The following is an 18,172-nucleotide window of genomic DNA, read 5'->3' as shown; positions in this document are numbered from 1 at the left end:
CGTCACAACGACGGAGCCGGAGGACACACGTCCACCACAAGGATGCCGCCGCCGCCACGGCTTCCCCGCTTGAACAGACTGGTTCCCAGATCCTTCACTGACCATAGATACAATCGCCTCGCCCGAAAAGAACTCGAAGTTTCTTTATTCAGATCACCGTCGCCGCCGCCGAAGCCAACAATCCAAAACCCTAAGCTTTTTGGACCCTAAAACCTAAACCTAAAACGATCCATACGGACGGAATCCGGTGACCTCCCGCACCACCGACAATCAAAAGATCGCCGGTGAAGGAGAACCGCCGGAATACGGCGCGGGAAGGAGCGGCTCTCGGCGGCTAGGTTTCTGTACCCAGGAGAGCTCCAAATATCGGCCGTTGCGTACGTGCCCAGTCTGTATGTCATGAAATTAAGCGAGTACGCTGTGCATGGAAAGGGAAATACATGTGCGAAAGGTTGGACGTGCACGCGGTATGTTTTTTCACCAAGAAAACATCCTGCCATGGTGACCACACACATCCAACAGCCACGTCCCTAGCTTGCAGTCCTCTCCTTACATGTCCCTATATAACTCTGCTCCCAGACAAAGTAGCTGTGGGCAGCTTAGCCCAAACAAGATACTACGCCTGTGCGAAGCAACAAGCTGCTAGCACCTGAAGCCATGGCCAATGGACACCGTGCTCCACTCGCGGCCTGCGTCTTTCTCATCTGCGCCTCCGCCGCAGCCACGGTCATCGTCGTCTACACCGCCTTCCTGGTCTCCCTAAACCCATGCACTTACTCTCTGCCCAGAGCGCTCATCACCGTCTCCGGCCTCGACCCGTACATCGTCTCATGCGCAGGCGAAGCCGACACCGCCCCACTCTCCGACGGCAGCGGCGGCAAGAAGAAGATCGGCGGTCCTCTGTGACCAGCCTGCACACGTGCGTCAAGGTGACGCTGCCACCGCACCCGATCCCGCCCTTCTACTGCTGCCCGCCGGCGCCCGCGTCGGAGCCGATCAACTTCACGCTCCCGGACCCGGCGGAGCCGCTGAGGGTCCGGCGGCCGATGCACGCCGTGGGGGCGGAGCACATGGCCAAGTACGAGCGCGCGATAGCTCTGATGAGGGCGCTGCCGCACAGCGACCCGCGCAGCCTCTACCAGCTGGCCAACGTCCACTGCGCCTACTGCACCGGCTCCTACCGCCAGACGGGGGACCCGGAGCTCAACATGCAGATCCACTTCTCGTGGTTCTTCCCGTTCCACCGCGCCTACCTCTACTTCTTCGAGCGCATCGCCGCGAGGCTGCTCGGGGAGCCCGGCTTCGCGCTGCCCTTCTGGGGCTGGGACGTGCCGGAGGGAATGCGGATGCCGGCGGAGTTCGCCAACTCGTCGTCGCCGCTGCACGACCCCGTGCGGAACCCGGCGCACGCGCCGCCTACGGTCGTCAACCTGGACTTCGCGCGCGTCGAGAACAACCTCACTGACGAGCAGCAGATCCAGCAGAACCTCAGGATCATGTACAAGCAGATGATCGGCAATGCGGCCCTGCCGTCCCTCTTCCACGGCCAGCCATTCCGTGCCGGCCAGTCTGACAGGCCGGGCCCTGGGACAGTGGAAATGACCCCGCACAACACCATGCACACTTGGACCGGCGATCTGGCCTTCCACAACGTGGAGGACATGGGCACCTACTACTCCGCCGGCCGAGACCCGCTCTTCTACCCGCACCACAACAACGTCGACCGCCAGTGGGAGGCGTGGCGCGACGTCGGCGCCGCCCGCGGCTACCGTGGCCACGTCGACTTCACGGACCCTGACTGGCTCGACTCCTCCTTCGTCTTCTACGACGAGGAGGCCCGCCTGGTGCGGATCACCGTCGGCGACGTGCTCGACATCGACAAGCTCCGGTACAGGTTCGACGGCGTCGGCATGCCGTGGGTCGACGCACGTCCGCCTCCTACTCCAAACGTGAACAGAAATAAAGGCTCGTCGTCGTTGAAGTCCGTCAGGTTCCCACTGTCCCTTCACGCAGCGGTGACCGTGGAGGTAAGACGGCCGCGGGTGCTTCGAAGCCGGCGAGAGAAGGCGGTGCGGGAGGAGGTGCTGGTGGTCGAGGGCATCGAGACCGACGGCACGGAAATGGTCAAGTTCGACGTCTACGTGAACGCCATGGAGTACGAGAAGGTCGAGCCGAGCGGGCGGGAGCTGGCCGGGAGCTACCTGTGCTTGAGTCATCCCAGGATGGATGGCACAGGGAAGGCCACGAGGATAGAAACAAGCATGAGGGTGGCGTTGAACGAGCTCCTGGAAGATTTGGGTGCCGACAGAGACGAGAGTGTGACAGTGACATTGGTGCCTAGACATGGGAAGGTTAAGATCGGAGGCCTGAAAATTGTGTACATGATGGAGTGAGATTTATGTATTTATTTATTTATTTATTGAATGTGTGAGATTTTTGTTTCGAGAAGATGATGGGGTAAGATTACACCACGAACAAGCTGCATACAGAAGTGTAGTTTACTGTGCATGCATCCACCGCTTGTCGTTGCTTTGAGATCCATGCTATGTTTTCTGGTTTTCGGTAAAATTGCCTTGTTTGAAAGGATCTTTTTTTTCTTGTTTCGAAGTGTATAGTCATGTTTCATTGTTAGAAGAAATTAATTGATACGTGGTCATCACTACGGACATGAATTTTTAGGACATGGTGCCACGCGAGGATGAAATTTGAGCTGCCCATCTGTGCTATGAGATTAGCACTTAATATAGCGAATTAATGAATACGAAAATGATACCGTGGTTTAATTTGGTGAATACACGTCAGTGATACATGAAGTACGTGGATTGAGTTATGCCTCAGTGAGTCAGTGGTCTGCGATTTAAATGCAGATGTGACTGTTGTCAAGGTCTTAAATGTCATCAATTTGTATGGGGCCATGTTCACTTAATGGTGCTGCTCCCTCCCGAGTGTGTGGACGAGAGTTTGGATTAGAGACCTTACATGTTTGCGGCAGATATTTTTTTATGTATGAACAGTAGGGGAAGCCCCTCTACTGTAAATTTCTATTATAAATAAACAAGGGAAAAGTCTGTCCAGAAACTGCATCATTTACAAAGAGGGTTTCAATCTCCGAAGAACAAGAAAACATAAGGAAATTTAAATTTTTATCATGTATAAATAGTAACTCACATCACCCGCAAAAAAAAGTAACTCACATGACACTGGCATCGAATATTTTAATTAACTTGCTGGGGAAAATTACATTTAAGCGCTTAGAACATTAGCGCTCGACAGAATCAAGAATGGTAAACTACTAGCATTAGCTAATTATGTCACCCTAGGTACATCTGAACGTTTGTGCACACGAATGAACCTCAACTTGTGGTGACTAGTGGGAATAGAGGGAGGGAGGGAGGGAGAGGCTACATCTCCATTTTTACAAAGAACTAGCAAGATGTTTTACGAAACATCTTTTGTGATTGACCCATGTGGGAGCAATTCCATGTGTAAGAACTATTGATATTTTTTTATAAAATATTCAATCCTGCTTCCAAACAAAATTGCATATCTTATGATAGCGATTAGGAGGGTGAAGTGATGGTGCCGGGTGGTGAGGCAACTGAGGTGTTGGGACACGGACGGCGCCGTTGACATGCTTTGCGGAGGTCAGCGTAGGAGAGGATATGCATCAATGGCGTAAGTGATGAGTTATGTGTGGGGGAGATGAGAAAGAGGAGAGATAAGGTGAGGAGGAGTGGGACGTGATGGTGGCCGGACTGAGCGGAGGCATGGAGATGGACGACGCGAGCAGTGGCCGCCATGCCATATTGTTCCAGAAACTTCCTTTTTTTAATTGCTCAACAATAAGGTTGTGGGAGGTAAAGATGAACGAGGAAAGGCTTTCTCTGCAAATGTGGAGAGGGATGCGAGTATCTTTTTGAAAATTGACATAGCTTGCTTCTCATCTATCAAATATAGATTGAAAGGTCTATATTGCAGAATGACAGGCACATCATCATCACCAACTCTTTTTTATAAGAGTAGAGATAAGGAGCTTTATATCTCCATGGATGAGTTATAGCTAGCTATGAACATGAACTAGAGAATGAGGATGAACAGAGTCCATGAACTAGAGGAGGATGAGTGAGAGAGGAGCTGCAGGTGGTGCAGGTTGCCCATTAACTTGTAAACAATAGCGTGGAATCAGTGCAGTTAGGCTGGTCGTAATGGTAGTATCATAGCTAGTATCATGCATGCCAACTAGGCAATTTTGATGAAGTGTCATAGCATTAAATGAAGAAAGAGATGGTGAAGTATCATATTATGATACCGTATCATAATAAATGTTGTGCTACTTTATGTCATGCATGGCAATAAATAGAATACTACATGATACTAATATATGATACTATGCATTAGGGAGGTACTCCCTCCTTTCCGGTTTATAGGCCTTATCTCAAAATTTTAGTTTTTCTATTTTATAAGGCTCAAATTGGTTGTTCTCCATCACATGTTCAGACTTCAAGGTGCATTAAGTCATTGGATGCAAGTATTAAGAGAAAACTGACCAATGCATGCATGCATTGCAATTAATGCATTCGTAAACATAAATTTTTAAGGAAAACAAGAGCATTAATTGGGTGCTTTTGCAAACTACAAAAAATATTTCACCACTCATCATCTACTTTGGTTGGCGAGATTTTTGAATTGAGCCTTATAAACCGGAAAGGAGGGAGTAGTATCATACACTAGTATCATGTGCATGATACTACTCCATATTACAACCAGCCTTATTGTGTGGTGGGACACATACACACTTATTGACCATGTAACGGGTGAATGATTAATTGCATGTCTGGCCGTTCCATACAACTGACGTGTGGGACTTGTAGCTGCCCCCTCTGATTTAATACAAAAACTATACAAACGTTTATATGCGTCAGGGATATCATTATATAAGCTCGTTGTATAATAAGTGCACTAATCACGTGGGAGTGGACGGAGCTGATTTTCTCCTCGCGTGGCTGCATGGCCACTCGTGATTTATCGCCATCACTACCTCCTTTCCTATTGCCACTGCCTGAATGAAAGAAATGAATATACAGCTATGGTGCGGAATTTATGCAAAACCCGGCCCATAGTGACCAACATTAGGACAAACCTGTTATAAACCAAACGCAAGCTCCAAATCATCCGTGCATTTCTACTTTAAGAAGAAGCGTGTGGGATTGTCCTATTTCTATGGGATTTTTCAGTATTTGGTATTCTCTCCGTTCACAAATATAAGATGCTTTTACTTTTTTTTGTGAATTGGAGGTATATGGACATGTTCTGATGCATTTGTTCACTCATTTTGATCCGCATGTAGTCTATGTGAACGGAGGGAGTACAAAGCATGGTTGCTGATATTGTCTGGAAATCAAGCTTGGTGATAAAAAAAATGCATACTACCTTTGTATTTTAAACTGCAAAAACATCTTATAGGTGGTACATATGTGGTGATACTTCTGGTTCCAAATGTTTGGTAGTACAAAACATGCTTTGCCGGTATTGTTGACATTTTTCATCATCCGCGTTTGCTGATATCGTTCAAACGAGCAATTTACACGCGTTCTAAAATAGCTGAGAGAGAGAAAGTATGATGATGATGATATATCACAGGTTATATCTTTCATGGTGTTTGTCCTTCACACCAATGGCTTCGTCCAGCTTTGTGTGTGCATAACAGAGGCCACACCGACCAAGATCCTGTGCTGAAAAGGACAAAAGAAGAAGTCCAAATCTCAACTTGTATTAACGGCCATACGAGGCACCACAGTTTCAGCCTGTGGAGAAGAACTGATTCCCCAAATTTTTTTCATTTGTTTTATTAGATGAATGGGATGTCTGTCGACTTGTTAGCAGAACTCCACTTGGAAACGGATGGTATCTCAAGTTTGGTAGAATGGTCGCAGTGACCACAAGCATGTTGGAGGACATGCGGTGTGGCTGCTGGTCGATTTGCGAATCGGTACAGTTACTAAGCGAACTTTGCTACAGCTACGGGCAGTTTCTACGGAAAGTGCTTACGGAGATGAGCTGGAGACCTAGGATTCATCATAATTTGGGTCCCACAGCTAACTTTATGGAGAGAAAATCAATGAGATTCAGCCATGCAATTCCGTAACTTGCGTCCGTAGTGAGATTTCCGTAAGTCTAGCATTTTTGTTACTAAGCTCCCAGGAATTTGAGGCTCCTGGTGCATCGAGGCTGGTTTTTACTGCCATGGACCCACCTGTAAGGGAGGTGGAATCCTGGTATTTACGATTAGCGTCCAACTGCAGGCGAACGTGGCGCGCGTAGGATGATTCGTGTGGTACGTGTCGATAGTACGGGTGGATGGTCGGTTGGGCTCGCTGATATTTTCCGCCACCACCCCTCATCCCCATCGCGCACCGTCTTTCCCTTGACAGCGGCGGCTGCTAGGTCCAGAGATGTCGTGTGGAGGCGGTATGGCAGGAGGCGTTCGCGATCTGGTGCGACCAGACCATGTGAAACGCCAAGGACTAGCAGTGCAGCGTACAAACACAGGTATTCTTCGACTTCGATGCTGGAGTACGAGGACTCCTGCCCCGGGAGGACCATCTCGATGACTAGCTGGATTAGATGTGGCGATCTGCTTTCTTCACGGCCTCCCCGTGTTGGTCACTCTGATAGGCGAAGCGCAGATGTGGGAGTCGAAAGCCGGCGCTGTGGCCTAAGCAGACAAAGCATGATGAGCGGCAGGAGAAGCAGCAGCGCCAACGACGCAAGCAGCAACACCGCCAGGATCGCCATCGGCGGCATGGCTTCCCTCTCCCTCAGTCTTTGGCAATGGTGCACGCACCAGCGGCATCTTGCCTGCCCCGCCTCCCCAGCTCGCTATTTCTACCACGCCCTCATGCGCATGCCTGCTCGCATTAAGCCTTACAATCGCTGACGGCACGTCTTCCGACCATGTTCCCTGATCTACTGGCCGGCGTTTGGTACTTCCTTTATGTGCATCAGGTTTATTGGATTGATGATTATGTGTTCATTGCTGTGCTTGATTTTGGGTTTGCATAATCCATACCACAGAATTTTTCTTCACATAATGCTTGGGTTAGACCAGATCCTTACTAGTAGGCTCGATGGGAAGCACCAGTAAGGCAGCCTGTGTTCTTGTGTAGTTCCTCACCTCTGTATGATGTACATGAAGAATTGAGAGTAGAGGGGAATCACATTGCTAGAACCTTTTTCCGCTCCGATGATATCACCAGATTGGCATAAGCATGAATGAAGGTTAATTAGTGTATTATTGTGAACTGCTTGAATTCACATTGCAATGGTTACTAGCTGGGAATACTGTATGTGCACAATCATTTTGACCTATGCCCAATGAGTTAAAAATAAAGAGTTAGCCTGCAGATGTAAGTTGCTGAATCTTTTTTGTACATTTCATGCTCATATCTGATAATATTTACCAAGCAAGAATCATTTCCCAGATGTATTTTTCCTCCCTGTGCTTATTTCTAACAATGTATACATGCTCTGTTATTTAGGGAGGAGATTAGTTGAGGGCTCAGGAGAATACTTTAATTTCCCTACCTTTTACTGTTATTTCTTTTCTTTAGGATGGTTCCCAATTTCAATATTATTTATACATATTAAGCTAAGTTTTATCATGCATTTCGTAATTGATAGCTACAGCAGAAAGGTTAACTATTGATCGTGCATTTTAGGAAGGTTTGCATTTTTTGCATCTTGTTGCTGTTTTTGCATTAGATATGCCCCCTCTAGATATATATACCATTAAGTAAAACTGTGGCAAACAGAAAATGGATGAGATTCCTTTTTCAGATTATGATGAGCAAGAGACCAAGAAAGAGATAGAGAATGCAATATTTTAGTGGGTACTTAACGGACGGTCTTGGAGTAATTAATTGATGAATGGTTGTCAGTTAAAATCTATAACATTTTGTAAAAGCAGTGTAACTTCACTACATTTTTTGTAGCCAGATATAGTTACATTTTAACCTTTACTGAAGTAGGAACAAGTGTCGATCTTGCTATAATATAAATTCTACAGTGTTGTTGATTGTAAGGTTAACTTAAGCGAGATGCACTGGGAAGGCAATCCTCTGATGAACAAACTTGCTGGGGCTTGGGGATTGGGTCAGCAATAATCTGACCCTGAGCTTCTATTTCTATACAGATGCACCAGCTTAAGCTAATTGCTGCACGTATTTTAGATACTTGTGTACACGGGAAAACAAAAGATTTGTGTTCTTGTATGATGGGGTTGATGTGTTATTGTTTTTTCTTCTTCAAATAATGATGTATATCTTTTTTGCCTGAGGATTTCATTATTTTGCTGCTATAGTTAAATGATTATTTAGGTATTATGCAATGAACTTATTTTTAAGCGCTGCAAGTACATTTTGGGCTAACCTAACAACAAATGATGATGGCAGTAGCCGACTATTTTCTACTACCTGCTTTAGTGATGTTGTATGATATGAGTGATGCAGATACATGTGCTTTTACTAACAAGAAAGTTTGCATTTTGAAATGTGCATGTCATTAGGTTGCTTTTGTTGGACATTGCCATATTAATTGATGCATTCGGTCTAAAAAGAAAGAGAAGCTGGTGTCATCCAGCAGTCCAAGTCAAGAAATCAACAAAGAAAAAATAATATCCCAATGTTCAGTATGAATTGACAATCTTTACAGAGTTACCGCGGCATGCTTGTTTAAGTTATTTATTCCCGGCTGCAGCAACGCGGCTTTTCTTCTACTCCCTCCGTTCCTAAATATCTGTCTTTTTAGAGGTTTCAAATGATGACTACATATGAAGCAAAATGAGTAAATATATACTCTAAAATATGTCTATATACATCCGTATGTGGTGACCATTTGAAATCTTTAGAAAGACAAATATTTTGAAACGGAGAGACTAGTAGAGGAATGATAAGTCGACACAACCAAGCAGCCTCGGCTTTGCCGCTCTGGACACAAGCAACCACCGTGACGTTGTAAATTTCTCAAAATGCTGGTCGATGGCCTCTTTTATTCCCACGATTATCAAAATGTAGGAACGGAAAAAGCATAGGCTTTGGAGTGGCATGTCATGCTGACCCCTACTAGTAAACCACAGGAACTTGGAGCAATGAGTGCTTTCATGCCGGGAAAAAACAAAGAAAATGTACAAAAAGGTTTGAGTGGATGGAAATTTTCTTCCAAAACAGGGTGCAAAAACCCCAACAATTGCAATCCTACGAATCAAACAGCCTGTGTAGGAAGAATTCCCAAGGATACAAATTCTCCAAGATTTCTATGAAGTTCCTTTGAGTCAGAGGGATCCTCCAACAGAGAAGATTGAAAACAAGGAGATTTCCGAACGGCGTTAATCAGGCTGGTTGTAATGGGAAGTATCATATATTAGTATCATGCATATGATATTATTGTATGATACTATCTCCCTAATGCATAGTATCATATATCAGTATTATGTAGTACTCTATTTATTGACATGCATGACACAAAGTAGCATAGTATTTATTATGATACGGTATCATGATATACCATCTCTTTCTTCATTTAATGCTACGACACCTCATCAAAATTGCCTAGTTGATATGTATGATACTAGCTATGATACTACCATTACAACCAGCCTCAGAGTATGATTCCTTTTTGGCAAAGAGAGGTCGGGAAAAGTGCATGAGTTAATGCAACTGCATTAATCAGATCATGATTCCTTTTTGGGAAAGAATTTATGGTGAGGTCAGAAAAGTGCACGAGTTAGAACAAATACAATAGAGCTGAGTCAGCGGGCTATAAGAAATAAATTAGTATATTTCTACTTAGTTGGAGAAAAAAGAAGAGGAGAGAGAAGGTAAGCGGGCTTTTCGTGAAGAGCCAACTCTAGCACATGCTGCTCCTAGATACTTTGTGAGAACGAAAAATAGGCCACATAATAAAAAAATAGTACACTCTTTTAATCTACTATTGTACATGTTAGTTATGGCACTGGCTTATAGCCAACAGCTGGCTATACTATTAACCATGCTCTTAATGAAATCACGTCAACTGGAATGAAGAGATAGGAATGACATTTATTTGCAACTGAACACCTGTGAATTTCTGTCCACGCAGGCAAATGGTTTTAGATTTCTGGCTAGGTAACCTAAGTATTTTCGGCTATTTGTTGTATTTTCTGAAACAGTCTGTGCACTGACAGTAATTGTTGCTTTTAGCTTGGAAGGCATCATAAGGATTCTTGGATGCTGATGTCTGATCACCCTCTTCACTTTCGTGTGAGGTTTTCTGTCAAATTCTGGACCATGTACGGAGACAAGTTATGTAGATCTCATTATATCCAGCGAGGGCGCTACCTACTTAGATGCATCCAGTGAGGGCGCTGCCTACTTAGATGTATGGTTCCGAAAATGACAAATGAAAAGAAATGAGGTATGGAAAACTTTAAGACACAATCTGATAAGATAAGCAATTAGGATGCAAAAATAAAATAGTATGTCGCACAATGTCACGGGGTTTGGTTGACTAGTTGATCCTTGCAACTCTAAAATCGGTTCGTCCATACCCCGTCAACAACCTAAAACTTTTAGAGGAAAAAAATTGAGCTACCAGTCAAAGATAATTAGAGGTGCCATGGTGAAAACAAGTCCTATCTGGCACATTGCTAGCATCCAGGGAAAAAAAACGGTCACAAATTCTGGATAACGAGCTAAAGCTGTGACAAATACTACCAGCAAACCTCAATTCTTCACTAGAGTTCAAAGTCATCTATCCGTTAAGAACATTTTCGTGATAAGGAATGCATGATCTCATGGATTAGAACCTAAGTATCAAATCTATTTATCTAATTTTAGTACACTTGTAATAAACTTATTTAGGTCCTAGACTGAATAATCTAAGTTGTTTGTAAGAATATTCTTTGAGGTGTACGATGTTCACGTTCTAGCTTTCTTTTGCTTTTCCAGGAGACAGCAGCAAAGCACCCTGCTAAACACAGTTATACAGGGGTATTCCGCCTTCAATCCAAGAAAGTAGTACTACACAACATGCATGTGGCCCTGCTGCATTAGTAACCTACTGACATGAATCAGCAGAAATCACAGAATCATGCAGACTGCTTGCCCTCTTCACTTTCGTGCGAGTTCTGGACCATGTATAGACAAGCTATGCAGATCACACTGTATCCATTGTGGGATACCCACTTAAGGTATGGTTATTATTATCTCCTACACCTTATAAATAAATTAAGCTATAACTTGCATGAGCATACTAAAGAACAGAGTATCCAGAAAGTATCGAACAGGTGCCTTACCTCAAAGGTCATGGTTTTGACAACCGCCTCAACAATTCTTTGACGGGAGATATTTTATAACAGCAACTGGGACTAGCATATTCTAATAGAAAAATTACATCTTAAACAAAGCTCCATGTGCTTAGAACAGTCCATCAAATGTAATTGCAGTTCCCAACTGCTAACCACATTTTCGGCACGCAAGAACAAACACTTTGAGAAGGGACGTTCAGCGACAAACTTCAATTTGAATCACTGACCAGCGCAGTCTTCATCTGGAAAGCAAAATAAATTATGCAATGTGCATTAATATCCCATCTCTATACGAAGCCACATAAAATGAATGTAATGAATTTTATGCTAGTGATACATGATGATCAAGTTTTTCAACTGGAACAGGGGCTTGAAATGAAGCATACTTTTATAGATTTGATGTTTACTGAAAGGAAGTAGAATTGTCAGGTCATATGCTCGTACTGTTATAAATGTTAGTATAAAATCAAGATGCTTGCAACCAGAATTTTACATGCTCAGATTCACAACTTTGCTCTTAAGGTTTATTTAGAACATTTTCAAAGTCCCTGAGTTAAGACTCCTGAATTAACCTAACTTAATTAATCCGGCTAAAAATCTCTCAGCCACCGGCCATCAGCAATAATAATAGGCATTCTCAAGAAAAAGTAAGGAGAGAATCAGAAGAGACGATTCTTGTGCTGTTTGCCTATTCGGAATACATTACTTGCAACTTTTATGCACTGACCTTTTGTAAGGTGAGACAGTGGTTCACAACAATTCTTCTGGACTAGAAAACTAGTTCAAATGGGATGACGGCATTGATATGTTTAATTTAGCACAAAAAGATTACAAGATGACATACAAATGTTACAAATTGTACTACTCGGTCACTGTACAAACAATTCCATTCAATGGCGGAGATCATCACCAAAGTAATGACCTCAAATCTCCACTTGAAAAACTATGTGGGTTCTCAAATAACTAGTAGTAGTTTGACTCGGGTCAAGTACCCACTGCTCAAGATGTGCATTCGATATTGTCAGGAGTTTCTCTGCAGTCTCGACATTTCTGTCAACATTCTCTTATGCTACCAGTTATGAAAGAAAATATGAAACTCTAAATCTAAATCGTCTGCCTGGTGTGCCTCTAACTTCCTATTAGTTATGTACTCCCTCCATCCCAAAATTACTAAACCAGCGACACTTATTTTGGGACGGAGGGAGTACTAAACCAGCGACACTTATTTTGGGACGGAGGGAGTATGATTTAATACCTCCGAGGGGAATAAAATCTACCTCACGCTCTATAATCTAATTAATTTTCCACAGTTATTACAAGTACTACTTAAACAGTTCCAATTTCTTAAAAGCAGTGCCGATCTACTATAGAGTGCATCCTTTTCCTTACAAATTTGAAAATCATGATCAGCTGTCCGGATAAATGAAGCACCCCAATTCCTTTCAGATCCTATACTAACATACATCAAACTAATGAATACAAGGTTCTTGCTGATATACACAACTATTGTGCAAGTCATATATATTCTTATAGACATGGATATGCTAACTGACAACAATTTTGTAAATCCTATATTACTATGACCTTTTGCAAGCAATCTATGTTACTGAAAAGTAACATATTATGTCCTATAGAGGACTGAAACACTGGAACGCAGAAAAAACAGCTCTAAGATGCAGTTCATTCTGGACTCGAACCAAGAGGAACAGATACTGAAGTGAAACGGAAAAACATCTCAGTTGCAGAGCCTCATGGTGTAGATTAAGGTCCTACAGAAGGACACTACTTTACCATAAGTTGAACTGCAACATCTTCAGGATATAGAACAGCTTGTATAATGCATATTGTAATATTGCAGGTTTATGACATGTGAAATGGCAAATTTAATAAGCAACATACTCAGACATCAGTATTCTCAAATTGCAGCTGTGTAATTGTTTCTAAGAACACTTTAGTAGGAAAACAATACCTGTGAGTGGTGATTCTATTGAGGCAATGCCGCCTCTACCTCTTTCCACCCTTCATCCCTGTCCGGGAATTTCTCCTTCATCTTCTCAATGATCCCCTTTGCCTCATCGATTCGCGAGCTCCCAGCAAGCCCATTCACAAGCATCTTCATGGTCGAGAAGCAGGGTACCCAGTTCCTAGGTATTATCTCATTGTATACACCAAGGGCAGTATCAAAATCGCCAGCCTTGCAAAGGTGAAAAATGACAGTAAAATAGAAGCCACTATCCCCAACAAGCCCCTTCTTTCCCATCTCCTTGTACAGCCGCTTCGCTTCCTCCAAATCCCCTTCCTTACAGAATCCATAAATCAAATGGTTATAAGTAACCCAGTTTGGCTTCGTCCCTTTCTTGGCCATCTCACTCAGTAATGCCTTGGCATCACCATTCCGGCCAAGCTTGCACAGCCCCTGGACCCTTGCATTGTACACTTGCAGTGACTCGCCACAACTGTGCTTCTTCATGAGCTTAATCACCTTCTCTACATCATCAAAGCGCTCCTCCTTGTAAAACCCAGCAATCGCGGCAGTAAATGTGGTGGCAGTGGGCTTCACGCCCTGCTTGCACATTTCATCGAACACCGAGTAGAAGGACCTTGTGGTGCCGGACTCGGAGAAGGATTTTATAATGGAGTTGAATGTCTCGGCGTTGGGCTTGACGCGGTGGGCGTCCGGGAAGGTCTGGAAGATGCGAGCGGCCTCGGTGTGGTTGCCGGCGACGATGCAGGCGAAGAGGAGGGCGTTGAGGGAGCGGGTGGAGGGGGATGACTGGAAGGTGGAGATGGCGTCGGGGAGGAGGCCGGCCTGGCCAAAGAGCACGATGGCGTGGTGGGCGTGGTGGGGGATGAGAAGAGAGGACGTGAGGTCTCGGAGGGAGTCCGGGGCGGTGGAGAGCCTCGAGGTGGCGAGGGAGAGAGCAACACGGTCGAGGTGGGTCTTCGGGGAGAGTGCGGCGGCGCGGCAGATGGAGAGGATCTGGTCGGGGGGCGGCGGCGGGGAGGACTTGAGGAGGGAGATGGCGAGGCGGGTCTTCTGCCGCGAGGTGAGCGGGGTGGTCGGGGAGGAAGGGTTGAGGATGGAGGCCGGGGTCGGAGGCGTGGCGGTGGCCGTGGCGAGGCGGCGGCGCAGGAAGAGGCGGACGGCGGCGGCCATGGCGGCGGCTGGGTTTAGGGTTTACGAGTGGGAACGATCGACACTCTGACTGAGAACGAGAAAGCTTTCTTTCAGTTCGCTTGTAAGTGGCCCCGATATGTCAGCCCCTGGTAGCAAATTTCCCCTTTTCTCGCAGTATAGGCGCCGGCCGACCGGCCAGGATCCAGAACGGGGCCGTGACAAGCCGTTTGATCTGGGTTACCGTAGCCGTCGGATTCTCCCTCGATTCATCTTCTTGCTCACCAACACGTACAGAAAAAAAATCCTCTCATGTCGGCTAGTCGCCACCACTGACTGCATGCTTCTCCTCCAAGGTGCATCCCTTGCGAGGCACGGCGGCCGCGTTCATCGGTGTTGACGGCCTCGGCAGCACCAGCGTCGTAGAACCCTCTCGCCTGCCACCATTGCTTGCAGCTCGCGAACATTGTTCATAGTTTGCGCACCAAGCCGTTGCATCACCTGACGTCCGTTGATGTAGCCGTCATTACCCGCCATTTCTAGCAAGTCTTCCCCGCATGCATTTTTCGCAACATCGACCGACTCACCCTACGGCATCCCGACGACTCCCCTGTGGTCCCGGTTCCGACTCGTTGTGTTCGCCGTTGCAGCATTTGAGGCATGCGGTTATAGCTCGCCATGGCCACTGTTGTAGCTCGTCGTGGTCACGTTTCAAGCAAAAAAAGCCATCGTCGCCACGCTCGTAGCGACCACCACTGGCGAGCTCGCACCATGACCCTTCGCCGGTTGCAGCACCAGAGAACTCTAGGGCCTCAACATTGGCACTGCCAGTTCAAGGCCACTACTTGAGCCCTACAAATATTCACATACAATCATTATTTTCCAAAGTGCATCTAGGTCTTTAATGTTTGTTTTGGTATTGATGACATTAAATTGTAGGGATTGATACATTAATCGAGTGAATAGACAGATTTTAGTCTCTTATGCAAGTGGTGTCGATGATCGCCGTCCTCCAAAATAAAAAAGACCCAATACAAGTGCTTTTAAGAAGAGTAAAGTGTAGCTTTTCTTTTCATTCTTGTGTTATGGGGATCCCACACTATTGAAGGGGATCAAATGTAGCAGAGTATTTTCTCAAGTCAACCATCACTTGAATTCTCACATATCCGCCGAACAGTCCAAAGATAGACAGCCACAAGAAACCCTAGGTCAAAGGTAGTCAAGTGGTAAATTTCAGTCGGGCCGACTTTGCGTGCCAATTCTGGTTAGACAACATGGGTTTGTATCTTTGCCCTGACTCGGGGGTGATTCAATAGTCGAACAAGCATAAGACTGTTCGGTTGCAATCGGCCTTGGGGTATTCCTGACATGACAAGTGCCGGACTATTCAGGTGCGCTTAGCCTCATGAAGTCGTGGTGCATAATTTGTATGCCCTTGATGTTTGTCTGTGTGGCTGCCTACTGGATCGACTGCTGCTTCTGGCTAGACATTGCAGCTGGATTCTTCGAGCACTTCCAAGCCAGATTGTCCATTTGTGTAATTCTGTTTAAACATGCTAATTCTTCACATATTACATAAGTCACCTACCCTTTGGGAGGTAGGTTGACCACTCCATTCCAAAACATTCTAGATTTGAGAAGAACCCTCCTGACACTCTCCCACCCTAAAATGTTTGATTCCTTGAGTTTAAGGTATTTGAGAGAGGAGCACCCTAGCCAAGATTCAACCTCCATCTCTCTCTCGACCAACCGATTTCTTGATTTGAGCAAGTATCAAGCTTTCCTCCTTCAATCTTGTTACTCTTGGAGATTGGAGAATCCTAGGCGGTAGGAGGCATCGACGAGGATTCAAGCTGTGATTTAGCCCATCGTTTGTAAAGATTTGGAGGCCGCCCCAAGTTCTACCATGAGTGATTGAGAATTGTCTTTGTGGTTATATCTCAAGGAGAATAATGTGAGCCATTGGTGTAGGAAGCCTTTGTTTGGTTTCCCGCCTCTCCAACGATGACTAGGTCTCCTCCAAGGAAGTGAATATCTAGATACATCTTTGTATTTCCATGTCTTCGGTTTTCTCTTACCAGAGCTCGTTCACTTAGTGCATTACTTTGAACCATTAACCTTGCAAGCTTCATGTAGGCTATCACACCATTATATTATGCAAAGACCTAATTTGGTAAGAAAAAGGTTAGATTTTGTAGTGACTTATCCACCCCTCTAGGTCCATCTAGATCATTTTACATGCATCCACCTCTCATGTAGTGGCTTCGCACTGCGGCCCCGTTGCATCATATATCGTTTCGCTGTCAACCTCGCTTTCCCATCCTCCTTCCCTCCATCACCCTTCCCTGCTCCCCTCCACCCGTCCAGAGGTCTTTCGTGACCTCTTTTGTCCATCCCAAGTTTTTTCTATCATGGGCTCCACTGGGAAGCGGCAAGAAGGTAGAGGCGAGGCCTTGTCGCAAGCACTAGCGGACTAGATAGAGAAAAATGAAGAAAGAAAGAAAGGAAAACTATTGGTGATCCTACGTGTCATTGTGTTGTAAAAGAATATAGATATTACTGCAAATGAGGGCATATTTTGTGGATTGTCGAAGTAGAGGAGCCCTCAAATAGCTTTTTGAAGGGTTATTTCACAGAATATTGTTCATGGGGGTTGTGAGGACTATTACGGGAGATGCTCCGATGTTTTTTTCTTTTGAAAAAAAATCAGTTTAAATACTTAACATGTTGCAACATTACAAAATTAAAAATCCAAACTTGAAATGTAGCAAGAGAAATTAGAAATAACAAATTCAATACTAGCTGCGGAAATTGACCGAATTCATGGCCAAATTTGACTAGCTACTGTATGTATCTAGAAAAAGGTTTATCTTGTATATTTATAAAGTTGTGCTTGAGATTGGATTTAAAATCTTGCAACGTAGTATATATATGTGTTGTGTCCATATATATATGAATGATTTTTTTTAGAACTTCACAAACTTGTAAAATAACTAATGGAAGTGGGCACCACGAGTTCCTATGCGATTGATGTGATCTTGATGGTGATGGTAGCTAGCGGAGGCGCGGTCAGATGCATGCGGCAAACGTCATAGTGATGAGCCGTCTGTCATGAGCTAGCGATGGTCTTCAGAGTTGTGCTAAATTCTCGCTCTTATGAAATACTTTCTCCGTTTCAAAATAAGTGTTGTGGTTATTTTGGAAGTGAGGGAGTATGTAAATTTCAGTTGCTTTCAAATAGGAAAGAAGAGACAATATTAACAATACATTATCCCCACCCAACAAAAATGAACATTACTTATTATTCCGTCCCAAAATAGTGTGTATCACATTTTTTAAGTCGACATATGTAAACTTTGACAGAGATTTTAGAGAAAATTATCAATATCTAGGTTGCAAAATCAACGAATCAAATACTGTTATTAGATTCACAATGAAATATATGGTATGATATATAATGTGTATTGTGGGTCGGATAATTTCTCTCCGTAAACTTGGTCAAAGTTTTTGAAGCTTGACTCTCTTGAGACCAATGCTCTCTATATTATTCGACGAGAGACTAGAATTGGAAGTCTTTTCGTTATTCAATCACGGTTCATCGCACCCAATAATTATTTGCAACTTCGATCACCTTTTGTTTTTGAGTACGTTCTACTAGAGTTATCAATTCCACAAATCCTTGGCGGGATAGATTTTAGATTACATGCAGACCAGAA

The 18,172-nt window shown here is 44.6% G+C and overlaps 1 protein-coding gene and 1 pseudogene across 1 annotated transcript; one reads left to right on the top strand and one right to left on the bottom strand.

Moving 5' to 3' along the window:
• Positions 1 to 567: 567 nt before the first annotated feature.
• Positions 568 to 2,417, top strand: LOC125548709 (polyphenol oxidase I, chloroplastic-like; annotated as a pseudogene).
• An 8,882-nt stretch (positions 2,418 to 11,299) lies between these two features.
• Positions 11,300 to 14,590, bottom strand: PPR336 (pentatricopeptide repeat 336). The gene is made up of 2 exons (XM_048708854.2): positions 13,311 to 14,590; positions 11,300 to 11,583 (listed from the first exon to the last, which is right to left on the bottom strand). The coding sequence occupies exon 1, from the start codon at positions 14,496 to 14,498 to the stop codon at positions 13,326 to 13,328; it is 1,173 nt and encodes a 390-aa protein (XP_048564811.1). The 5' UTR covers positions 14,499 to 14,590; the 3' UTR covers positions 11,300 to 11,583; positions 13,311 to 13,325.
• Between the last annotated feature and the right edge of the window lie 3,582 nt (positions 14,591 to 18,172).

This window comes from Triticum urartu, chromosome 3A, assembly GCF_056163025.1.
Source record: "Triticum urartu cultivar PI428250 chromosome 3A, HENAU_Tu73, whole genome shotgun sequence".
Lineage (NCBI taxonomy): Eukaryota > Viridiplantae > Streptophyta > Magnoliopsida > Poales > Poaceae > Triticum > Triticum urartu.
This window is presented reverse-complemented; position numbering and strand designations above follow the sequence as displayed.